The sequence below is a fragment of the Haematobia irritans genome, chromosome 1 (assembly GCF_050003625.1).
Source record: "Haematobia irritans isolate KBUSLIRL chromosome 1, ASM5000362v1, whole genome shotgun sequence".
Classification (NCBI taxonomy): Eukaryota; Metazoa; Arthropoda; class Insecta; order Diptera; family Muscidae; genus Haematobia; species Haematobia irritans.
In genome coordinates this window covers 264696349-264724173 of record NC_134397.1, presented here as the reverse complement: position 1 = coordinate 264724173, position 27825 = coordinate 264696349, and the positions used below count along the sequence as shown (strand labels likewise).

The following is a 27825-nucleotide window of genomic DNA, read 5'->3' as shown; positions in this document are numbered from 1 at the left end:
TTATTTAAAAACAAAAAAATAAATAATGAAGTTTTCAAAATAATTTAATTGGAAAATTTTAATCTGCTATTTCAGAGATTTTATTACATCTTGCTCAAAGCTTCATTTGTACAAATTTACATATTTTCATTTTGAATGGGAAAAATATTAGAAAAATTCGATAGCATTTTATTTTCTTCAAATATTTATATTAATTAATTATACCAAATTGACAATAAATAAATACATATATAAATAAATAAATAGTCTTATAAATATATCCTTAACATTAATTGTGAATGCATTTAGAGTTATATGAAAATATTACTAAAGATACGTCAAAGTTTTTATTTTATGCCTATACGATAGAATACCGAACGTCCATTAAGATTTTGCAAAGGTCTATAATTATTCAACATTGGTTCGTCATGAGAATCCAATATGGAGAAGAATTTCCTTAAATGACTTCTAGAAATTGCCAATGGTTCAGGGAATACATGCCATGTGACTGCTTCCGAACATCCTGGTGTGGTCAATGATCCTTTGTATGTATAGAAATTGTTTGTCCTGAGATCGCCCATCAATTGGCCCAAAGAAATTTGACCTTGTATAGTTGTTTCGGAGTCGGCATCTATGACATCAGCCAGTTTATTGAAGACCTTATTTAAACCGGGATAATAACGGTCGACATACTTTAAGAATTGAAATATATAAATAAAAAATTTAATTAATTTAAAATAATTGATTGCGACAATAATTACTACTACTTCATACCTGTGATCCTTTGATCATTATACCCAATACTGCTAAACCATCAGAATATTGTGTAGCCTCTTCCACGGTCTGATATCTGATGGATTTGTGTACAATGTGCATTTCAGCATCAAACCGACGATTATTTATAACGTGCTCAGAACCTTTGCTTCTACTACTTCCCCAATGAAAATGAACACCAACTGCTTCATATTTATCGAGTAAAGTACCACCGGAAATGTATGGCCTTTCTCCATTGATAGTTGAACTTATAATCAAATCAACTGCGAAGATTTATCAAACGATTATTATATGCAAACAAAGGTGGCCGAGAATGAAGACGACCCATTTTTGTTGGCGGCGGCTGACACTCATATTTTGGCTTCTGCTTCAAATTAAAGGAATCCGAACTGCTATGAGATTAGTTGTACAATCAAATTCATTTCATTTCATTAATGTCTGCTGAATGATTTTAGTTGCCTCCGACCTTTATTTGTCTGTCGACGCCGCCGCCGAGTATGAATTATTTAAATCAGAAAATCTATTGACACTCATATTTTCGCATCGATATTTTTTGAACCACTTAACTTATCACAGATATCTCAAAAAATGTTCCATAAAAACATTTTTAAAAATTTTTTTCGAATTCAGCAAATACATAAGAAAAGTTGCCTCTCATCAAGTGTACATGCATTTTTTTTTTTGTAAACTAGTGTAATTTTCCAAAAGTCTAGCTCAGCTGATATGAATAATATGTAAATTTGATTGTAAGATTGATTGTACAACTAATCTTATTAACATTTGGAAAACCTCATTTTGATTTTATAATGGATAATTGTCTGCAGCTTCATAGACAAATTTATATCGGCTTAGCTTTCAAGTCTACGCCGTCGTAGACATTAAAATAGTGTCAGCCGCCGACGACGAAAATGGGAAAAATGGTCTGTATATGATAATTGCCAAATAATTATAGAAACATATCCTTAAATTAGTTTGGGTGCATGAAACAAATTTTTGGCAGAAAATAAAATAAATATGAGAAATTTTTCAGTTTTAATTAAAAATATTTTAGCGGCGGCGTCGACTGGCCAAAAATAGTCGGCGACGTTTAGAGTTAACGGCGCGAATTGGCGACTTCATTCTCTGAAAGTAGGGGGAATGGTGTGTAAATGGTGTGGACTACCTACCTGAATGTCCATTATTCACTAGAGTAACAGGTCCTGATAAGGGTACATCATAATTGTAAAACTTCAATCGGGGCATTGGAAGGTAAAAGGACTGGAAATGAAAAATATATTTGAATAATATATAGTAAATTCGTCTTTTTGTATAAAAATAAATATATATATTTTTTTGTATTTGTTAACTGTGTACATATTTGGCAATCTAAATATGCCGTCCTACACGGATGAAAAAGACTGTTTTTCATATGTTTGGCTATAAACATTATATGTTTGGAACACAAATTTTTAAACACAATATTTTTGAGTGCAAGCATATAATGTTCATAAACTAGCATAACATGTATGGGACATATATGTTAATATGTTAGAACATATTATGTTTGGGACATAAAATGTTTGTAAATATAATATGCTTGGATGCAAACATATATTAATTTAGAAATAGCCTATAAACATATATGTGTTTAGTAGCTTGGAGCGCTATTTAACAGGGAGCGATATTGAATTCAGTTGGTGGTTGTTGCTTGTTATTACAAAATTAACATTTTATTTTTCCTTGGGCAACTGATCAGCTACTTCTTTGATCCTTACAAACTGTGTGGTCCGCTGTTCGAATCCCCGTCCGGCAAAAGGTAAAATTAAAATTAAAAAAAAATCATACAATTGAATAATTTCTTCTACAATGTTTGTATTACAGAAAAAGGTGCTAAGAACTAAAAAATCTCGTGGAAGTGAGAAAGATGTGGGGGAATATACAATTGGGCAGAAACAAAATTTTGAGCATTCAGGTCGAAAACCTATGTTGTTAGCACCTATATTACCTGTTTATTTTCATAATTCATTATGATTGTAAATATATAAATAAATAAATAAAATGTTGAGCACAATATTGTTTGGGAGAATTTTTTTTAAGCATATAATATTTTTGGGTGCAAAATGCTTCCAAACATATTATATGTTCACATAATAACATATTGTTTTTTGGAAGACAACATTATTGAATTTGGATGCAAAAATACAAAATGTTTGGAACTTAGACTACCCAAACATATATTGTTTAGACCAATATGCTTTCAAACATATTATATATTGGTAGAGATCAAACATATAAATGTTTGGGCAATACCCAAAAATGTATATGCGTGAAGCAAAATATGTTTGGGAGTATATGTTACAGAAGCGATTTTTTGTGAGGGTGTAAGTTCGTAGTACAAATTGTGGAATTCTTCATTATTTTTTCTACTTTTGTTTATTTCATGAATTCCGTTCTTTCTTGCAAAAAATGCGTTGAAAGTATTTCGCGACAAGAAAAATTCTTCATCGGAATACATTTTACGTAAATAAACACCACATTACACCTGAAAAAACTGATGTAAACAAACAACACGCTTTGCTCCATATCGCGCTCACTCTGCCATAGTATAGCATTGATATAGCATGAACTATTATAGCATCTAGCATCGCTTTGCTTCTCGCTCCCACTCTGTCGTCAGCCTTAAACTGCGACCTGTACTTTGCACATAAAAATACATGAACAGACGGACAGATAGAAAGACAGACGGGCATCGCTAAATCGACTCAGAATTTAATTCTAAGACGATCGGTATACTAAAGATGGGTCTCAGACTTTTTCCTTCTTGGTGTTACATACAAATGAACAAACTTATTATACCCTTTACCACAGTAGTGGTGAAAGGTATAAAAATGGTAAACTGATATTAAATTTTTCTCATTTTTATTCCATATATAATTTATTCTTTTAGTTAACTTAATTTAAACTTAATTTTAAATAATTATTGACATTTATAGTAAATTCTTACCATTCCTGTTTGAATATGAATTGGTGATTGATAATTGCCATTGCATTGGGGATAGTCAACTCCCCAATTGGTATCATCATAGGACCAAGATGGAGATGGGGTAGATGAAGTTGCTATGAAGAAAGAAACCAAATAAAAGTGCATTATTATTCTCACACACTTAGAAAAATATTCTCGTAAACATAAAGTTCTCTTGTCTTCAAAATTTTTGTTTAATTTTTATTTTTTGTTTTTGTAAATTTTACGACAAACTTTATACGAAAAATTTTACACACATTTTTTCTTCGTACTTTTAACGAAATTGTCTTCATAATTCGTGATACGCATGTATAGATTTTCTCGAGTTTATAGTTTACGAATTAGCCCGTTATTTTGGACTCACTTATGGCGATTTCGATTGGGGTAAAAGGTGCCATGTTTCCTGTGAAAAGGTAGTATGGTGCTGTCAAAAATTATTTGGGGGTGATCATATTCCTTTTCTGGGTGATGTTGGGGATTTTTCTTAAGGAATTTTTGAGTTGGGGAATCACGGTATTTTGGGGAAATTTTAAGATATTTGTGGGTATGTTTCGAAAACTATTCATTAAAATAAACCCGGTTTATAATAATATAATATACATATTAAATACATATATATAACGCAGAAAAAAATGCTTTCTTACATTCTCAAAAATGGCTTTAAGAAATTCAGAGAATCATAAAAAAAAGTATAAAAACAACTTTAATGTATAGGTGTTAAAAGCGCTTTGAAATATTTTTCTGAATGGGCCAAAAATTGTGAATTTTTTGTGAGACATTTTAATTTGATCTGGGAATTTTTGGCGACGAAAACATTTCTTTTTGGGGACAACACACAAGTAAAATTTCATTACAGCATTGCGCATCATTTGTAAGTAATGGCTGGGTTTTTGATCCCCAATGGCATGTCCTAATAAAAGACGCCTAGTTTCTTTTCAAGTAAAAATTAAAATGAACAAGTACATACAGCCGTAAGTTCGGCCAGGCCGAAGCTTATGTACCCTCCACCATGGTTTGCGTAGAAACTTCTACTGAAAACTGTCATCCACAATCGAATTACTTGTGTTGCGGTACTTGCCGATGGCAAGGTATATTAAAACTTCCTAACACCGTCTTCTAAATTGCAAGGTAGTCCATATGTGGTATATATTAAACTAAAAAAGGCCGATTAAATACGTATATAATTAAAAATATAAAAATATAAAATTTTCTATAGAAATAAAATTTTGATAAAAGTTTCTATAGAAATAAAATTTTGACAACATTTTCTATAACATAGAAGTAAAATTTGGACAAAATTTTCTATAGAAATAAAATTTTGTTAAAATATTGTATAGAAATAAAATTTTGACAAAATTTTCTATAGAAATAAAATTTTGACAAAATTTTCTATAGAAATAACATTTTGACAAAATTTTCAATATAAATAAAATTTTGACAAAATTTTCAATAGAATTAAAATTTTGGCAACATTCTCTATAGAATTAAAATTTTGACAACATTTTCTATAGCAATAAAATTTTGACAACATTTTCTATAGCAATAAAATTTGACAAAATTTTCAATAGGAACAAAATTTTGACAAAATTTTCCATAAAAATAAAATTTTGACAAAATTTTCTATAGAAATAAAATTTTGGTAGATTATTTTTGGCTCGAGTGGCAACCATGATTATGAACCGATATGGACCAATTTTTATGTGATTGGGCATCGGCTATATATAACTATAGACCTATATGGAACAATTTTGGCATGGTTATTAGCGGCCATATAATAACACCTCGTTGCAAATTTCAACCGGATCGGATGAATTTTGCTTCACCAAGAGGCTCCTGAGATCAAATCTGGGGAACGGTTTAGATGGGGTCTATATAGAATTATGGACCGATATGTACCAATTTTTGCATGGTTCTTAGAGACCATATAACACCACGTACCAAATTTCAACCGAATCGGATGAATTTTGCTCCTGCAAGAGGTTCCGGAGGTCAAATTTGGGGATCAATTTATATGAGGGCTATATATAATTATGGGCCGATATGGACCAATTCTTACATGATTGTTAGAGACCATATAAGACCACGTACCAAATTTCAACCAAATCGGATGAATTTTGCTCCTCCAAGAGGTTCCGGAGGTCAAATCTGGAGATGGATTTATATGGGGGCTTTATATAATTATGGACCGATATGGAGCAATTCTTGCATGGTTGTTAGAGACCATATACTTACACCATGTACCAAATTTCAACCGAATCGGATGAATTTTGCTCCTCCAAGAGGTTCCGGAGCCCAAATCTGGGGATCGATTTATATGAGGGCTATATATAATTATGGACCGATATGGACCAATTCTTGCATGGTTATTAGAGGCCATATACTAACACCACGTATCAAATTTCAACCGGATCGGATGAATTTTGCTCCTCCAAGAGGCTCCGGTGGACAAATCTGGGGATCGGTTTATATGGGGGCTATATATATAGTTATGGACCGATATGGACCAATTTTTGCATGGTTGTTAGAGAACATATACATCATGTAATGTACCAAATGGTGTAATGTACCAAATTTCAGCCAGATCGGATGAAATATGCTACTCTTATAGGCACCGCAAGCCAAATCTGGGGTTCCGTTTATATGGGGGCTATACGTAAAAGTGATCCGATATGGCCCATTTGCAATACTATTCGACCTACATCAATAACAACTACTTGTGCCAAGTTTCAAGTCGATAGCTTGTTTCGTTCGGAAGTTAGCGTGATTTCAACAGACGAACGGATGGACGGACGGACATGCTCAGATCGACTCAGAATTTCACCACGACCCAGAATATATATACTTTATGGGGTCTTAGAGCAATATTTCGATGTGTTACAAACGGAATGACAAAGTTAATATACCCCCCATCCTATGGTGGAGGGTATAAAAATTTATCGCGAGATGTGGAGGACAATATAGTTTCCTTAACTAATAATGGGTTTTTATCGCGGAAAATAGGAACTAAATATAAGTCAGTCTGTGGTCATTCGCGTCCAAAAAGGACGAAATGCTACTCCCAAAGAGCAAACCAGAGGCCGCCGAAAACTGTTGACCGAAACGGACGCTCATCTAATGTTGGCAGAAATGAGGCAGAACAAGTCCGTAAGAAAGTTAGTGAATGGACAGCAAGACGAGCGCTCCACAACATTGGTTATGTTTTAGTTGCAAAAACAAAATAAGCCTGCATTATCCGAAACGAATCAAAAGGCGCGAATTAAGTTTGCAAGAGAGTATAAAAATTGGACGACAGATGATTGTAAACGTGTTATCTGGTCAGATGAAGCAAAATTTGACCGTTTCCAATCGGACAGTAAACAATATTGCTGGCGTCGTCCTGGTGATACCATTCAACGCCACCATGTTAAACAAGCTGTGAAGTGGTGGAAGCATTATGGTTTGGGGCTGCTTCACTTGGTGGCACATTGGACCATTGCAGAAAATTGATAGTATAATGAAGAAGGAAGACTACGTCGCCATTTTGCAGACTCATTTTCCCGAGTTTGTTGACAAGAGTGTCTATCCTGAAGATGAAGTCGTATTTCAACAGGATTGTGATCCGAAGCATAGTGGCTTAGTGGGCGAAAATTTCAAGTTATGAATTGGCCAGCGCAAAGCTCCGACCACAACCCTATTAGGAATCAGCTCCATCAAAATTAGAAGACCTGTGGCAACGAGTACAGCTTGAGTGGCAGAATATACCAGATGAAATTATACAGGAATTGGTTGAAAGTATGCCAAAACGTATAAAATAAAGGGTTATGGACCAAGTACTAGATAATGTTCCAACTGACACCGATATAGAAAAGTGAAAAATTGAGTACATGCGAGTATTTTTTGTTATGTTTATTTATCTCTCTGAATTCTTTACTTTTTGTTTTGAGCTTTTTTGTTGTTTTATTTAGAATTGAAGAAGGAATAAAGGAAAAATAAAATTATTTTGAGTTTCTTTATTGCTTCTTTTTTTATTCGTTTAGAATTGAAAAAAAAAAATAATAATTATGTACTCATTTCTGCACACCACTGTATATTTTTTCAGTGTAATTCCATTAAGATACATAGACGATTTATTTTGTTTTTTGTTTTTTTTTTTGTACCAATATTTTACCAACTGCTTTCCCATATGGGAGTTGTACTCCACCAATCACAAACATATTTTGTCACTTTTAATTTCATATTGCCTAATCATTGTTGATTTATTTGTATGTTTTCACTTTTCATTTATTTCATTTTTTTATTTTTTGTAAATTTATTTCCCATTCATACCTGATTGGTTGTTATTTGGAAATGCCAGAGGCAATACTAAATAAAGTTTATTAAGTAACGCTTGAAGATAAACCATTTCTTTTTTGTTAAGTTCGCCCAAGTATTCACTTGACCGATTATTAGTAAATGTTCACAAACAAATTCACTTTTTTAATTGATTTCTTTGGCGCAATGATGATTTTCTTAATTGGGAAATTTAGATGTGTTTTGAGGGCCATCTCACGGAAGACTGAAATGCTTTTATAGTTTGCCACATATTTTGTAGAAAAATAAACCGTTTTGGCCTAACCACAGGTATGTGTAAGAAAGTTTAATAAGCCTTTGATATGTAAATTTAAAAAAAAAAATATATTTAGAGTTAATTTAAATTTTTGACAATTTTCTAGGCGAGGTTTATGATGAGCATCATCAAAATTTCAACTGCGATGGACAGAGGCTTTAAATTTGAATTTAGTTTGTATATCATGTAATATAGGGATGACATATATTTAGTTCTAATTTCCATCTATCAAATCACTGGTGGCTTATTAATTTTTTCGTATTATTTGAAACGTTTTCAAATAAAAGATAATTCAAATAAAAAATTATAAATGGTGCCTATGGTGCACCAAAAGAATTTTCTTCACAAAAAGAACGAATGAAAATTGTTTGAACAACGAAATATGTCTTGTTTTACAACCAGAGAAACTTTTCGTTAAATGTATGAAATTTTACGTTATTATAACGAATATTTTTTTTCATGGTTTTTGTGATAAAATTTCATATTTTCTACTATAAAATTTCATTCTTCTTACGAAAAACTTTTAGGGCCGGTATGTACCTCTTGCAATATTTTCGGTAGCAAAAATCTATTTAACAGGTTGGCTGATAAGTCCCCGGTCTGACACATAGATGGCGTCGCTAGTATTAAATGCATATTATTTTTATATAGTACCAACCTGCAAATGATTCGTGTCAACATTTGACGTCTGTAAGTCAATTATGTTAGTTTGTGAGATAGAGCGTCTTTTGTGAAACAACTTTTGTTATTGTGAAAAAATGGACAAAAAAGAATTTCGTGTTTTCATGAAATACTGTTTTCTGAAGGGAAAAAATACGGTGGAAGCAAAAACTTGGTTTCATAATGAGTTTCCGGACTCTGCCCCAGGGAAATCAACAATAATTGATTGTTATGCAAAATTCAAGCGTGGTGAAATGAGCACGGAGGACAGTGGACGCCCGAAAGAGGTGGTTACCGACGAAAACATCAAAAAAACCAACAAAATGATTTTGAATGACCGTAAAATGAAGTTGATCGAGATAGCAGATGCCTTAAAGATATCAAAGGAACGTGTTGGTCATATCATTCATCAATATTTGGATATGCGGAAGCTCTGTGCAAAATGGGTGCCGCGCGAGCTCACATTTGACCATAAACAACAACGCGGTGATGATTCTGACCGGTGTTTGCAGCTGTTAACTCGTAATACACCCGAGTTTTTCCTTCAATATGTGACAATGGATGAAACATGGCTCCATCACTACACTCCTGGGGGCTAATCGCGGCATTCGATATCGAATTCATAATAATATCGAAAAAATTGTTGATACGATTAAAAGTTTGGATCACGGGATTCGATCGAAATTTGATGCAATTTCTCAAGCGTTGCTAACAGCAAAAAACGAAACAGAACAAAATTAGTTAGCATCACAAAATGGAATGTAGAAAAAACATGTTTTTGGAGGTTTCAAAGTAAAAAGTTAATTGTATTGCATTATATCTTATGGACCCATATCTCTTTTTTACATTCCTCCGAATTTCTTCCTAATTGAAGTATGAGATGAATATAAAATAATTCGGCGACAAATAAGGAATAAAAGTTCACATTGTTATTGGTGTAAATACATGGTGGTCCAGAAGCGTTATGTTGTCACAGAATGGTACGGTATTTGGTTGATCACAATCTCTTGGATATCGATCTATCATGTTCACTTTATTTATGGTTCTTTGCCATATGCTCGCTGCCGAACTCGAATATGACCAATTTTTGTTTAACTTTTATTGGAGTTGCATTAGTCCTAAATATTCAAAATATGTTCATTATTTGTAGATTTACTACAAACTAGCAACAATTCGTACTAAAACTAATATATTTACTATTCCTATATGGCGAAAACAATGTAAAAAACAAGTGAAAAATGTTTTACGATTGCAATTTACCAATCGAAAAAATTGTCGATCAAAAAAGCTCGATATCGACTTCCGTGATTTAGATTTCGATCAAAAGTTCTCGATATCGAATGCCGTGATTAGCCCCCTGAGTCCAATCGACAGTCCGGTGAACCGTCTCCGAAGCGTGGAAAGACTGAAAAGTCCGCTGGCAAAGTAATGGGTCTGTTTTTTGAGATGCACATGGAATAATTTTAATCGATTATCTTGAGAAGGGGAAAACAGTGACTATTATATGGCATTATTGGAGCGTTTGAAGGTCGAAATCGCGGCAAGAAAGGTCGAAAATTGTTGCACCAAGAAAACGCACCGTGCCACAAGTCATTGAGAACGATGGCAAAAATTCATGAATTGGGCTTCGAATTGCTTCCCTACCCACCGTATTCTCCAGATCTGGCCCCCAGCGACTTTTTCTTGTTCTCAGACCTCAAAAGGATGCTCCCAGGGAATAATTTGGCTGCAATGAAGAGTTGATCGCCGAAACTGAGGCCTATTTTGAGGCAAAACCGAAGGAGTACTACCAAAATGGTATCAAAAAATTGGAAGGTCGTTATAATCGTTGTATCGCTCTTGAAGGGAACTATGTTGAATAATAAAAACGAATTTTAACAAAAAAATGTGTTTTTCTTTGTTAGACCGGGGACTTATCAGCCAACCTGTTAAGTCTCCAACAAAAAAAAAAAACAAGTAAGGAAAGTCTAAAGTCGGGCGGGGCCGACTATATTATACCCTGTACCACTTTGTAGATCTAAATTTTCGATACCATATTACATCCGTCAAATGTGTTGGGGGCTATATATAAAGGTTTGTCCCAAATACATACATTTAAATATCACTCGATCTGGAAAGCTATATATGAGATTTATCGAAATCTGAACCGATTTCAACCAAATTTGGCGCGCATAGCTACAATGCTAATTCTACTCCCTGTGCAAAATTTCAACTAAATCTGAGCAAAAAAATTGGCCTCTGTGGTCATATGAGTGTAAATCGGGCGAAAGCTATATATGGGAGCTATATCTAAATCTGAACCGATTTCAATCAAATTTTGCACACTTAACTGCACTACTAGTTGTACTCCTAGTGCAAATTTTCAAACAAATTGGGCCAAAACTCTGGCTTCTAGGACCATATTAGTCCATATCGGGCGAAAGATATATATGGGAGCTATATCTAAATCTGAATCGATTTCAACCAAATTTGGCATGCATAGCTACAATGCTAAATCTACTCCCTGTGCAAAATTTCAACCAAATTGGGCCAAAACTCTGGCTTTTAGGACCATATTAGTCCATATCGGGCGAAAGATATATATGGGAGCTATATCTAAATCCGAACCGATTCCAATCAAATTTTGCACACTTGACTATATGACTAAGTGTTATGTTTGTACAAAATTCAAGCAAATCGGTATACAACTCTGGCTGCTGGGTCCATATTAGTTCATATCGGACGAAAGATATATATGGGAGCTATATCTAAATCTGAACCGATTTCTTCCAAAATCAATAGGGTTCTATTCTGACCCAAATTAGGAACATGTGCCAAATTTGAAGGCGATTGGACTTAAATTGCGACCTAAACTTTGATCACAAAAATGTGTTCACAGACAGACGGACGGACAGACGGACATGGTTATATCGACTCAGAGACCCACCCTGAGCATTATTGCCAAAGACACCATGTGTCTATCTCGTCTCCTTCTGGGTGTTACAAACATATGCACTACTTTTAATACCCTGTTCCACAGTGTGGCGGGTATAAAAATGTTTTGTGTATAGAGTGTCCTCACAAGGAAAAAACAGTGAATTTTAGCTAAACTGTATTAGAAGCACAAAACTTATTAGACAAAATTATTAATTATTCATTTTCTTTTTATTCGACCTTTTATCAATATATAATGAAATGATTAGTCAAGCTCGAGGTCTTTATGTTTTTATTTATTTATTTATTTGTTGATATTTCGCCTTAATATGTAAGGCATTTTCAAGACAACATTAAAAATAGTACAAAAAACACAAACAAAACTTAAAGTTTATTTATCAACCTGTTCGGTCTCCGTTTGTTTTGTCACTCCAGTGACAAAATTATTATTTTTCATTTATTAAAGAAAACTTTGTAGTTGAAGGGAAAAATTGGAGTACAAAATTGCAAAAATGTTTTTAGTGCCATACGAAGTTCAAGATGGTAAAATTTAAAAATTTTAAGAAATTCTATTCTATTTTGTGGGAGACACGAATTTAGTTACACAAAAAAAATAACTCTTTCCTCCCAAACGAAATTTTAGATAAACAAAATTAGTTTCTTTTTGCTTTAAGGAAGTTTATTTGGAAGAAAAGTATATACTTTTTGTGATAAACGTTTATTCTTTTCCAGGATGTAAAAACATTCCGGTTAATAGCATTTTCCCTCACATCTTTCTCACTTCTACGAGGTTTTTTAGTTCTTAGCACCTATTTCTGTAATACAAACAATGTAGACGAAATTATTCGATTTTATAAATTGTTAAAAGTTTACCTATCGCCTGGAGAATCGAACCGCGGATCATGCAATTTGTAAGCCACCACACCATCCACTGAGCTATATACCTGTTATTGTCATCAATAGACAAATATCCATATAAATTATATTTATATAGCATATCTTGCGGCGCCCACGAGCCGATTAAACAAACTTTATTTAACAGAAACATACATTTAGTTATGCACCGTGGAGCAGGGTCCTGGGTTCGATCTCTGCTTCAAACGAACACCAAAATTTTTTTTTTAATAAATATATATTCCAGATATGTTCGGAAGATTCCGAAAAGGTCTTCATATTAAATTTTTACTAGGAACCTGAAAAAATTGTCTTATTAAAGACTTAAGGTCAGAAAAGAACAGTGCTTGATAGAAACGAAATGGACTGTGTTGTTGGATCAAAAATAATGTTTTTTTTTATTGAAAAAAAAAAATAAAAATTTTGTAACGAAACGAATTTTTTTGGTGAGAAAAGTTTAAAATTTTCGATGAAATTCAACAAACTCTAACAAAAGAAAAACGTTTTCGGTACACGTTTTCCAAATGTTTTTTTGTTTGTGTCTAGTCTTTAGGCTTCATTTGTGTATAATATTTTCCTCTGTTTTATTTAATTTAACTAACCAATAAAATAATAAAGTCATAGAAACTTTCTTAAAACATTCTAATTCCACGAACGAAAATATAATTAAATCGGCTTTAGTGAAATATAGGGCTCATTTTTATACCCTCCATCATAGGATGGGGGTATATTAACTTTGTCATTCCGTTTGTAACACATCGAAATATTGCTCTAAGACCCCATAAAGTATATATATTCTACGTCGTGGTGAAATTCTGAGTCGATCTAAGCATGTCCGTCCGTCCGTCCGTCCGTCTGTTGAAATCACGCTAACTTCCGAACGAAACAAGCTATCGACTTGAAACTTAGCACAAGTAGTTGTTATCGATGTAGGTCGGATGGTATTGAAAATGGGCTATATCGGTCCACTTTTACGTATAGCCCCCATATAAAGGGACCCTCAGATTTGGTTTGTGGAGCCTCTAACAGAAGCATATTTCATCCGATCCGGCTGAAATTTGGTACATTGTGTTGGTATATGGTCTCCAACAACCATGCAAAGATTGGTTCACATCGGTCCATAATTACATATATAGCCCCCATATAAACCGATCCCCAGATTTGGCTTGTGGAGCCTCTACGAGAAGCATATTTCATCCGATCCGGCAGAAATTTGGTACATGGTGCTGGTATACGGTCTCTAACAATCACGCAAAAATTGGTCCACATCGGTCCATAATTATATATAGCCCCCATATAAACCGATCCACCGATTTGGCTTGCGGAGCCTCAAAGAGAAGCAAATTTCATCCGATCCAGCTGAAATTTGGTACATGATGTTGGTATATGGTCTCTAACAACCATGCAAAAATTGGTCCACATCGGTCCATAATTATATATAGACCCCAAATAAACCGATCTCCAGATTTGGCTTGCGAAGCCTCAAAGAGGAGCAAATTGCATCCGATCCGGCTGAAATTTGGTACATGGTATTGGTATATGATCTCTAACAACCGTGCAAAAATTGATCCACATCGGTCCATAATTATATATAGCGCCCATATAAACCGATCCCCAGATTTGGGTTGCGGAGCCTCAAAGAGAAGCAAATTTCATCCCATCCGCCTGAAATTTGGTACATGATATTGGGATATGGTTTCTAACAACCATGCAAAAATTGGTCCACATCGGTTCATAATTATATATAGCCCCATATAAACCGATCCCCAGATTTGGCTTGCGAAGTCTCCAAGAGAAGCAAATTTCATCCAATCCGGTTGTAATTTGGAACATGGTGTTAGTATGATATTTAACAACCGTGCCAGAATTGGTCCATATCGGTCCATAATTATATATAGCCCCCATATAAAACATTCTCCAGATTTGACCTCTGGAGCCTCTTGGAGGAGCAAAATTCATCCGATCCGGTTCAAATTAGGAACGTGGTGTTAGTATATGGTCGCTAACAACCATACCAAAATTGGTCCAATCACACAAAAATTGGTCCATATCGGTTCATAATCATGGTTGCCCCTAGAGCCAAAAATAATCTACCAAAATTTTATTTCTATAGAAAATTTTGTCAAAAGTTTATTTCTATAGAAAATTTTGTTAAAATTTTATTTCTGTAGAAATTTTTGTCAAAATTTTCTTTCTATAGAAAATTTTGTCAAAATTTTTATTTCTATAGAAAATTTTGTGAAAATTTTATTTCTATAGAAAATTTTGTTAAAATTTTATTTCTGTAGAAAATTTTGTCAAAATTTTATGTCTACTTTGTCAAACTGAATTATATACGTATTGGATCGATCTTTTTTGATTTAATATATACCACGTATGGACTTACATACAATTTAGAAGATGGTGTTACGAGGTTTTAAGATACCTTGCCATCGGCAAGCGTTACCGCAACTTAAGTAATTCGATTGTGGATGGCAGTGTTTAGATGAAGTTTCTACGCAATCCATGATGGAGGGTACATAAGCTTCGGCTTGGCCGAACTTACGGCCGTATATACTTGTTTTTTTTTTTGAGTGCATATCTCCAATATATTCTCTGACAAAAAATTTGTTACGGGCAAACAAATTTCATTAGAGGTACATACTAGCTTACGGAATTTAATGCTACCAAAAGTTTTGTTAGCATAATTAGCGATACATTTCTCTTGGGAAGGAAATTTTTCGCAAGAAATATATACACCGAAAAAAAGTAAACTGTTTTATTGGAAGAATGAAGTACCACGCACGAAAATTGAAGTAATTTTACTCCACATTTTGAGATTTCCACAAAGCGTTGTTAAAACCAGGAAATTTTAATGCCCTGTTGTACTTTTTAACTGCAGTTCACGAAATTACATCATCTCACGGAAGAAAAAATGAACTAAAAGTAAAGAAGAAACTCATTGGCGCCAAATCATGACCATTTGAAACATACAGTAGTTCATTCTTACTATTTTTGGGAATCGTACGAAAAATTTCATTTGGTTTAGTTCATATTGAACTTATGTGTACGGTCATTGAACTTTATACTCACGTTTACTTCATAAAATTTTTGAGACATACTTAAAAAAAAGTAAGATTTCATTAAGCTGTGGAAAATTTCGAAACAAAAATAATAAAATTTAACTACAAGCAAATAATTTTTTCCAATAAAAATAAGTTAAATTTAGCGTTTGTTTAACTACGGAATTTTTTTTCTGTATACCTGCATTTATCGGAAAATTTCGACATTCTAGACAAATTTTGGCCATGTCAACATCATTTAAATATTAAACTTCATTTTTAAAATAATTTTCAGTTTCGTTGCTTCCTTTTTATTCATAACATACACTGAAAAAAACAAAATATTTTCTTGAACACAAAGATTTCTTGTCCTTAAAATACCAATGCGAATTTTGCTTAGAATAGTAGACGGATTTTTTCCTCGACCGAAAGTCGAATATCTTTCGAATGAAACCGGTTTGTCTTTAGCAAATTTTACTTTGAAATAAGTTTCCTTATGTAGAATAAATTTCTATTGAACTGAGGTCATTTTGTCCTAAAACAAGTACATACTGCATTAAATTCGGCGTTTCCAATTCGATCCAAATCGGATAATAATTTGTAATTTCTGGAAGATCGGTTTATATGGAGCCAATACCAAAACATGGCGCTATGGTTAGCATGCCCGCCTTGCATACACAAGGTCGGTGTTCGATTCCTGCTTAGACCGAACATCAAAAAGTTTTCAGCGGTGGATTATTCCACCTCAGTAATGCTGGTGACATTTCTTAGGGTTTCAAAGCTTCTCTAAGTGATTTCACTGCAATATGGAACGCCGTTAGGACTCGGCTATAAAAAGGAGGTCCCTTATCATTGAGCTTAACATGGAATCGGGCAGCACTCAGTGATAAGAGAGAAGTTCACCAATGTGGTATCATAGTGGACTGAATAGTCTAAGTGAACCTGATACATCGGGGTGCCACCTAACCTAACTTAACCTAACCTACTAGTCCGGCACGTCTATTTCTGTACCTAAAATATCTGTAGATCTCAAATTTCATAAGAATTGGATAAAAATGTCGACTTTTACAGGCCCAAGGAATTAAATTGGAGATCGGTCTGCTATCTATATGGTCAAAGCTCTTTGTGGACCTCAAAAATACCTCTAGTTGGAAATCTAGAGCATATAAATTGTCCAAATTGGATATAAATTGCGATTTATAGAAGTCCAAAAAGTCAAATCAGTCTATATGGTTTTTTTTATACCCTCCATCATAGGATGAGGTATATTAACTTTGTCATTCCGTTTGTAACACATCGAAATATTGCTCTAAGACCCCATAAAGTATATATATTCTGGGTCGTGGTGAAATTCTGAGTCGATCTAAGCATGTCCGTCCGTCCGTCCGTCCGTTCGTCCGTCCGAGCGTCCGTCCGACCGTCCGTCCGTCCGTCTGTTGAAATCACGCTAACTTCCGAACGAAACAAGCTATCGACTTGAAACTTGGCACAAGTCGTTGCTATCGATGTAGGTCGGATGGTATTGAAAATGGGCCATATCGGTCCACTTTTACGTATAGCCCCCATATAAAGGGACCCTCAGATTTGGCTTGTGGAGCCTCTAACAGAAACATATTTCATCCGATCCGGTTGAAATTTGGTACATGGTGTTGGTATATGGTCTCTAACAACCATGCAAAAATTGGTCCACATCGGTTCATAATTATATATAGCCCCCATATAAACCGATCCCCAGATTTGGCTTGCGGAGCCTAAAAGAGAAGCAAATTTCATCCGATCCGGCTGAAATTAGGTACATGGTGTTAGTATATGGTGTCTAACATCCATGCAAAAATTGGTCTATATCGGTCCTTAATTATATATAGCCCCCATATAAACCGATCCCCAGATTTGGCTTGTGGAGCCTCTAACAGAAACATATTTCATCCGATCCGGCTGAAATTTGGTACATGGTGTTGGTATATGGTCTCTAACAACCATGCAAAAATTGGTCCACATCGGTCCATAATTATATATAGCGCCCATATAAACCGATCCCCAGATTTGGGTTCCGGAGCCTCAAAGAGAAGCAAATTTCATCCGATCCGCCTGAAATTTGGTACATGATATTGGTATATGGTCTCTAACAACCATGCAAAAATTAGTCCACATCGGTTCATAATTATATATAGCCCCCATATAAACCGATCCCCAGATTTGGCTTGCGATGTCTCCAAGAGAAGCAAATTTCATGCAATCCGGTTGTAATTTGGAACATGGTGTTAGTATATGATCTTTAACAAGCGTGCCAGAATTTGTCAATATCGGTCCATAATTATATATAGCCCCCATATAAAACGTTCTCCAGATTTGACCTCCGGAGCCTCTTGGAGGAGCAAAATTCATCCGATCCGGTTCAAATTAGGAACGTGGTGTTAGTATATGGTCGCTAACAACCATACCAAAATTGGTCCAATCACACAAAAATTGGTCCATATCCGTTCATAATCATGGTTGCCACTAGAGCCAAAAATAGTCTACCAAAATTTTATTTCTATAGAAAATTTTGTCAAAATTTTATTTCTATAGAAAATTTTGTCAAAATTTTATTTCTATAGAAAATTTTGTCAAAATTTTATTTCTAGAGAAAATTTTGTTAAAATTTTATTCGGTTCATAATAAAATTTTCATCATTGTCAGAATTTTATTTCTATAGAAAATTTTGTTCAAATTTTATTCGGTTCATAATCATGGTTGCCACTCGAGCCGAAAATAATCTACCAAGATTTTATTTCTATAGAAAATTTTGTCAAAAGTTTATTTCTATAGAAAATTTTGTGAAAATTTTATTTCTATAGAAAATTTTGTTAAAATTTTATTTTTGTAGAAAATTTTGTTAAAATTTTATGTCTACTTTGTCAAACTGAATTATATACGTATTGGATCGCTCTTTTTTGATTTAATATATACCACGTATGGACTTACATACAATTTTGGGAGCCACCGTGGTGCAATGGTTAGCATGCCCGCCTTGCATACACAAGGTCGTGGGTTCGATTCCTGCTACGACCGAACACCAAGAAATTTTTCAGCGGTGGATTATCCCACCTCAGTAATGCTGGTAACATTTCTGAGGGTTTCAAAGCTTCTCTAAGTGGTTTCACTGGAATGTGGAACGCCGTTCGGACTCGGCTATAAAAAGGAGGTCCCTTGTCATTCAGCTTAACGTGGAATCGGGCAGAGAGAAGTTCACCACTGTGGTATCACAATGGACTGAATAGTCTAAGTGAATCTGATACATCGGGCTGCCACATAACCTAACCTAACCTACATACAATTTAGAAGATGGTGTTAGGAGGTTTTAAGATACCTTGCCATCGGCAAGCGTTATCGCAACTTAAGTAATTCGATTGTGGATGGCAGTGTTTAGAAGAAGTTTCTACGCAATCCATGATGGAGGGTACATAAGCTTCGGCCTGGCCGAACTTACGGCCGTATATACTTGTTTTTTTTCTAAAACATGGATGGATAGGGACTTAAAGCACCTCTGGATTTCTAATTTTTTGTGGACCTAAAATACATTTAGTTGGAAATCGAGAGGACTTAAAATGGAAACCAATTGTGAAAATTTGATATAATTTGCGATTTATAGAAGTCTAAAAAGTCAAATCAGTCTATATGGGGGTTTTCTAAAACATGCACCCAAAGAAGGAATATGATCACCTCAAACATGTTTTAAGAGCAAAATGTTATTTTTGTTATGGTTTTCGCAACCATGTTATTTTCTCGGAAATCATGTATCTGATTTCGGCAAGCAGGTTATATTTGACGAGAAAATAACATTTTAGTGACAAACATGTTACATGGTCACCATATAAAAATAATATTTTGCTCTTGAAACATGTTTGAGGTGATCATATTCCTTCTCTGCGTGTGGACGGCACAATTTAGGGACTGAAACTACCTCTGGATTTCTAATTTAAGGCAAATCTTATAAAAATATTCGAATGTATAAAACCTGTATATTTTAAATTTCATGCAAATCGGATAAAACTGCTGTGTATATATGCTCAAGACTCCAAATCGACCCTACGTTTATATGGAGGCTACACTGAAAAAACAGTGAACCCACCAGGAAGAAAACTTTTGGTTAATTTTAGAAAATTTTTAATATTTTTAGAAATTTTTAACTAAACAGTATTACAAACGCTGGCATCACGCCGATATGACAAAAATAAGTAAATATTTTTCGACAAATTCAAGAAAATTTATTAGACATAAATAATTTTTTTCACTTGAGAAGAAAATTTTGTAGTTTGAAAAAATTGGAGTTCAAAATTGCAAGAATGGCTTTAGTGACATATGAAGTTCATGATGGATGTATTTTTAATAAAATTTACAAATTTAAAGAAATAATGAACTATTTTGTGAGAAATACGATTTTAGGAAATCTTTATGCTTAATTTTTGTATAATTTTCCCCCGATTTTTAGTTCATTTAACTAACATACGCAAAAAATTATTAAAGTAAATGAAACTTTCTCTAAAAATATTAATTCTATGAACTAATATAAAGTTAAATATATATATAAAGTTAAAACATATGAACTAAATATGAACTAAAATAAAGTTAAAATGGCTTTAGTGAAATAGAGAGTTCACTTTTTTTTGAGTGTATATCGAAACCGGGACCATCTTCGAACTTGACCTGCTTGCAGACAAAAAAATGAATCTGTACCTAATTTCAGGAAGATTGTTGAAGGCTGTAGCGTGATAACAACAGAAGGACATGGTATTATCGTCTTACACTCAAAAAAGTGAACCATCTATTTCACTAAAGCCATTTTAACTTTATTTTAGTTCATATTTAGTTCATATGTTTGGAGAAAGTTTCCTTTATTCTAATAACTTTTTGCGTACGTTAGTTAAATGAACTAAAAAACGATAATAAATTATACACCAATAAAGATTTACTAAATTCGTACTTCTCACAAAATAATTCGTTATTTCTTTAAATTTTTTAATTTTACTACAAATGCGCTCATCTTGAACTTCCTATGGCACTAAAGGCATTCATGTAATTTTGAACTCCATTTTTTTTTCAAACTAAAAAATTTTCTTTAACAAGTGAAAAAAAATTAATTATGTCTAATTAAATTTCTCTAATATTTTTGAAAAATATTTACTTATTTTTGCGATATCGGCGTGATGTCAGCGTTTGTAATACTGTTTAGTTAAATTAAGAAAAATCTAAATTTTTTAAAATTAACCAAAATTTTTCTTCCTGATGGGTTCACTGTTTTTTCAGTGTAGAATTTCTCCCTGATCATGAATATGTATAGTGTACAAATCAATATTTCGATGTGTTACAGACGAAATAACAAACTTATTATACCCCCATCACAATTCTATTTTTAGAACAAATCTTAAAAATTAGTGAAATTAATTTTGGATATTTTCCACAAAATTTGTTCATTTTGGCCAACGTATGACGCCTACATTAAAAAAAGACTCAATATTTTTTTTGCTTTGATATAAGAAAATTGTCTCTACTCTCAAAAAAAAACATACTTGGATCCAGGGATTTTGATCTTGGAATGGAACTCTGTCATCTATTAGAAGAGTTTTTTTTTTAGAAATATTAGATACCATTAAGTTGGTTAGCAATACATATCAGCCACCCTGCATGCACCACAATATTTTTCAATGTCAAATTAAAGATGACTAGAATTAACCAGTCAACCTTTTTAAATGAAGGCCAAAAATTCAGGTGATTTATTTTTGAAAGTACCTGGGTATCATCCAGCATTGGGAACTATATCGATGAACCAACCATTAAGTAGAAATTGTCTTTAATTTTATATAATTTTATTAATTTTTTATATCGGATGTGAGTCACTTATACCAAGGGAAGATTTTTACTATTGCCCTCTATTCCGTACGTATTTCCAATTGCAGTCACACATATCACTGAGACTCGTCAATAGACCGGCATTTGATACAAACCTTTTTTTTTGGTTTGTTTATTTTAAGTTACTACAGAATAGCAGATGTTTTCGATAAAAAAAATAAAATCATCTAGAATTTTGAAATATGTTTACTAACCTCTCAATATAAGAAGCATTACAATAAATGAACAAATGAATGTTGAACTAAACATAATAATGCCCGTATGTTTGAAGAGTCAAGTTTGTTTTTTTGTTTTCTTAAAATAAAACACTGCGTATAAACTTCACAACGACTATTTCCCAACTAAAAGAATGTGTTACACATTGAAATAGTTAATGTCATTGTTTATAAAGAAATTATAAAATATATACTTCTTTCCTTTTTTCTGTACTTTCAATATAATTATTGGAAAAAAAAGTGAGTAAGACACGTTTACTATGATTTTAATTTTAATCCGATTAATATGCTGCATCGCATCATTTCATCTTAGCGGGAGAGCAGGCTACACCTGTTCCATTGTTGTCAATAATGTGTATTAGAGATGTGCAAGTGAGAGAAATTTTACTGACGCTCTGGCACATTTACAAGGGAACATTTTTACTCACGCATGATATGTGTGGCAGGGTTGGAAAAACAAATTTTTAAGAAAGTACAAAGCATTTTTTTTTTTTGAGCGAAAAAAGTACTTTTCAACAAAACTTCCTTGGAAGATTATTGTAAAGAGTTTTTTAGATTGAAATTTAAAGAAAATAAAATTTTGTTTGTAAACTCTTCAATTTTAAACATTTCTTTTATATACGCTTACAAAGACTACCGCAGTATTGTAATCTCGGTTGCCACAGTTGGTAAAATTCGACTATTTGGTGAATTGGTACAATTCATGGTCTTCATAAAATTTCTGTAGATAAATAAACATAATTTTTTGAAAAAAATTTCCAAAAGAAAAAAAATTTTGAAAACATTTTCTAAGGAATAAAATTTTGAAAAAAAAATCTATAGAAATAAAATTTTGAAAAAATTCTATAGAAATAAAATTTTGACAAAATTTTCTAGAAATAAAATTTTGACAAATTTTTTCTGCAGAAATAAAATTTTGAAAAAAATTTCGATTGAAATAAAATTTTGACAAAATTTTCAACATAAATAAAATTTTGACAAAATTTTCTGTAAAAATAAAATTTTGACAAAATTTTCTATAGAAATAAAATGTTGACAAAATGTTCTATAGAAATAAAATTGTGACAAAATTTTCTATAGAAATAAAATTTTGACAACATTATCTATAGAAATAAAATGTTGACAAAGTTTTCTATAGAAATAAAATTTTGACAAAATTTTCTATAGAAATAAAATTTTGACAAAATTTTCTATAGAAATAAAGTTTTGACAAAATTTTGACAAAGTCTTCTTTAGAAATAAAATTTTGACAAAATTTTCTACCGAAATAAAGTTTTGACAAAATTTTCTGTAAAAATTAAATTTTGACAAAATTTTCTATAGAAATAAAATGTTGACAAAATTTTCTATAGAAATAAAATTGTGACAAAATTTTCTATAGAAATAAAATTTTGACAAAATTATCTATAGAAATAAAATGTTGACAAAATTTTCTATAGAAATACAATTTTGACAAAATTTTCTATAGAAATAAAATTTTGACAAAATGTTCTATAGAAATAAAGTTTTGACAAAATTTTCTATAGATATAAAATTTTGACAAAGTCTTCTTTAGAAATAAAATTTTGACAAAATTTTCTACAGAAATAAAATTTTGACAAAATTTTCTGTAAAAATTCAATTTTGACAAAATTTTCTATAGAAATAAAATGTTGACAAAATTTTCTATAGAAATAAAATTGTGACAAAATTTTCTATAGAAATTAAATTTTGACAAAATTATCTATAGAAATAAAATGTTGACAAAATTTTCTATAAATTTTTTTATTATATATAAATACAAAATTTTGACAAAATTTTCTATAGAAATAATATTTGTTTTTGTTGTTTTCGTTCAGTCGTTTCGGATTTCCACATCCTCATCAGTTCCCTTTATTGGACGATCTACTGATCTCAATTATTAGACTATGAACGAGCTTAAGCAAATCCAACATGTCCAAAAAAAATGCAGTAGAAAATATTTTCACCATCCAACATATCCAAAAAAAAAGAAATGCAGTACTCCAGTATGTTGGCAGTCAGCATACGGCCATCGAATGTCATTGCATGACATTCAATCTCCAGCAGCGTTGCCGTTTTGGTCCGATCGGACCAAACTTGGTCCAAAAAATTTCTAATTTTTAAATTTGGTCCGATGGTCGGATCAAACGGAATTTGGTCCAAAAGATTTTTAATTTTTAAATTTATGAAATAAATTTGATAAAATTTATAATTTATTTCTAGTACATATTTAAAATTTCTATCACATATTCAATAGTATATGTGCACTGAAAAAAATATTGTCGTGAGGCCAAAGATTTCATGTGCTTAAAATACGAATGCGAAGTTTGACTAGCATAGAAGACATATTTCTCTAAAATAACGTTTTTTTTCCTTGTCAGTAATGCTGGTGGCTTTTCTGAGAGTTTCAAAGCTTCTCTAAGTGGTTACACTGCAATGTGGAACGCCGTTCGCACTCGGCTATAAAAAGGAGGTAAGAGAGAAGTTCACCAATGTGTTATCACAATGGACTGAATAGCCTAAGTGAGTCTAATACATCGGGCTGCCACCTAACCTAACCTTGTACTAAAGTCTATAAATTTTTGCAATGAAGTCGGTTTGTCCTTATTGGACATAAAATTGGGTATCCTAACATGAAAGAAAATTTCCTTAAGTCAAAATGGCTTTAATATTTCTGAAAATTTTTTCAATTAATTACATCGTCTTTAATATTATTGACAATTTATTAAAAGATATTTGTGACGTCAAAGTGTCCTCACTTCATTTTTCTGCTTCTTTGGTTGGGAATCAATATCAAAATCATTTGCGTAAAGACAACATCTTTGGAGCTGTGAATATTTTTTTTTTCATTGTGTGATTAGATACCATTTCAATCAAGCAAATCGAATGACAAATTCGCGTTGATGTCAACTAAAATTGACTTTAAAATTAGACCTTTTCAAAAAGTCAATTTTTTCATATCAATCCTTTCGGATTTACTTTATTTTTTTAATAAAATCACTATGTACAACAATAAAATATTTTTTAAAGCAGTTTCCTTCGAAATTGAAAATTTGGTCCGCTGTAGGGAATTTTGGTCCGATTATGGAAAAATTTTGGTCCAAAATAAAAATTCGTAGTGGCAACGCTGATCTCCAGTAAATCAGTTGCCGACGGCAACATACTGGAGTGGTGTAGTTGGAAGGTGAACATGTTTTCTACTGCATTTCTTCTTCTGGACATGTTGGATTTGCTTAAGTTCGTTCTTTGCAATAGAAGAACCATTTTGTATAACACATTCACGTTTCCATACACCATAAAAATAACCACTAATGTTAGGCTAATAAATAATGCCATTATATCATTACATGTACTACGGTACACTATGTGTACTTCGTACAGACAATCAGTCTAAATGAGCATCACAGATGATAAATGCATTTAGAAATAAAATTTTCACAAAATTTTCTATAGAAATAAAATTTTACATAAAATTTTTATTTTCTATATATGCAAAATGTTTACAAAATTTTCTACAGAATTAAAATTTTGGCAAAATTTTCTATAGAAATAAAATTTTGACAAAATTATCTATAGAAATAAAATGTTGACAAAATTTTCTATAGAAATACAATTTTGACAAAATTTTCTATAGAAATAAAATTTTGACAAAATTTTCTATAGAAATAAAGTTTTGACAAAATTTTCTATAGATATAAAATTTTGACAAAGTCTTCTTTAGAAATAAAATTTTGACAAAATTTTCTACCGAAATAACATTTTGACAAAATTTTCTATAAAATTTCATATTTTCTATAAAAATAAAATTTTGACAAAATTTTCTATAGAAATAAAATTGTGACAAAATTTTCTATAGTAATAAAATTTTGACAAAATTTTCTATAGAAATAAAATTTTGACAAAATTTTGACATATTGACAAAATTTCATATAGAAATAAAATTTTGACAAAATTTTCTATAAAATTTCATATTTTCTACCGAAATAACATTTTGACAAAATTTTCTATAAAATTTCATATTTTCTACCGAAATAAAATTTTGACAAAATTTTCTATAGAAATAAAATGTTGACAAAATTTTCTATAGAAATAAAATTTTGACAAAATTTTCTATAGAAATAAGATTTTGACAAAATTTTCGATTGAAATAAAATTTTGGCAAAATTTTGACATATTGACAAAATTTCCCATAGAAATAAAATTTTGACAAAATTTTCTACCGAAATAACATTTTGACAAAATTTTCTATAAAATTTCATATTTTCTATAAAAATAAAATTTTGACAAAATTTTCTATAGAAATAAAATTTTGACAAAAATATAGTAATAAAATTTTGACAAAATTTCTTATAGAAATAAAATTTTGACAAAATTTTCTATAAAATGTCATATTTTCTATAAAAATAAAATGTTGACAAAATTTTCTATAGATATAAAATTTTGACAAAATTTTTTATAGATATAAAATTTTGACAAAATTTTTCTATAGATATAAAATTTTGACAAAATCTTACATAAATATAAAATTGTGTAAAAATTTTCTATAGAAATAAAATCTTGACAAAATTTTCTATAGAAATAAAATTTTGGCAAAATTCCGTATAAAAATAAAATTTTGACAAAATTGTCTATAGAAATAAAATATTGATAAAATTTTCCATAGTAAATTTTGTCAAAATTTATTGTAGAAATAAAATAAAAATTGAACAAAATTTTCCAAGAGAAAAATATTTTGACAAAATTTTGAGCAGAAATAAAATTTTGACAAAACTTTCTGAAGAAATAAATTTGTTTTTATATAATTTTCTCCAAATGTTGTTATATTATTTTTGTTTCAAGTTTCGATCGTCTCTTTAATGGTTCATATTATTTTAGTACGTGATCGATAACTTCTTATCTAGAAGGTGTTCGTGTGGTAGCGTAATATAGAATCACATGCTTTTTGCGACTAAAACATTCTTGAAATTCAATAAAATGATTTTTTTGACTCTGGCTTTTACAAAATCGACATTTTCATCCCGCTTGAACTTGTCTACTTTGCCAAATTTGTAAAAGACTATTATCAAACAAGTTTGTTAAAGACTTTCTCAAAAATCAAAAATATTTTGTCAAAACTATTGTATAATATTGCCTAAAAAATGTATACACAGAAACTACTAAATCATTCTCGGGGGTACTACGGTACTGACCAGGGTGAAAAAGTATTGAAAAAGAGTACTATAGCACTGCATTTTCCATCCCTGATATGTGGTAGGTTAGGTTAACATAGGTTAGGTGGCAGCCCGATGTATTAGGCTCACTTAGACTATTCAGTCCATTGTGATATCACATTGGTGAACTTCTCTCTTATCACTGATTCCACGTTAAGCTCAATGACAAGGGACCTCCTTTTTATAGCCGAGTCCGAACGGCGTTCCACATTGCAGTGAAACCACTTAGAAAAGCTTTGAAACCCTTAGAAATGTCACCAGCATTACTGAGGTGGGATAATCCATCGCTGAAAATCTTTTCGATGTTCGGTCGAAGCAGGAATCGGAACCACCACGGTGGCTTCGAAAGATATTTGGTAGAAAATTACACTCACACATATTTACGAAATCCCCGAACACTCTTAAATAAAAACATTTTGTTTTAAATTAATTATATAGTTAAATAATATTTTTTAGTTGTTAGTTTTCCTTATTAAATAATTATGAAGAAAATACATTTATTGAATTGAATTGTGATTTTATTGATTCATTTCTTGATTTTAGCGGCTAAACTCGAACTTAGTAGCTACTTCTCCAAAAAGGATCTTACCTTTGCTCATCTAAGTACAATTTTTGGATAGTATCTCTTTAAATTATTCATAGATTATGTCTAAAACTTATGTAC

At 31.9% G+C, this 27825-nt stretch overlaps 1 protein-coding gene across 3 annotated transcripts; it reads right to left on the bottom strand.

Annotated features, from left to right (window-relative positions):
• Positions 1–43: 43 nt before the first annotated feature.
• Positions 44–27825, bottom strand: LOC142219696 (carbonic anhydrase 2-like). 3 transcript variants are annotated; one of them, XM_075288569.1, is made up of 6 exons: positions 22146–22285; positions 21931–22077; positions 3737–3849; positions 1920–2010; positions 754–1016; positions 44–671 (listed from the first exon to the last, which is right to left on the bottom strand). In XM_075288569.1, the coding sequence occupies exons 2-6, from the start codon at positions 21983–21985 to the stop codon at positions 327–329; spliced, it is 867 nt and encodes a 288-aa protein (XP_075144684.1). In that variant the 5' UTR covers positions 21986–22077; positions 22146–22285; the 3' UTR covers positions 44–326. The 3 variants fall into 3 exon arrangements, with proteins under 3 accessions (XP_075144684.1, XP_075144685.1, XP_075144683.1); XM_075288570.1 differs by lacking the exons at positions 21931–22077; positions 22146–22285 and adding an exon at positions 27751–27825; XM_075288568.1 differs by lacking the exons at positions 21931–22077; positions 22146–22285 and adding an exon at positions 8060–8241.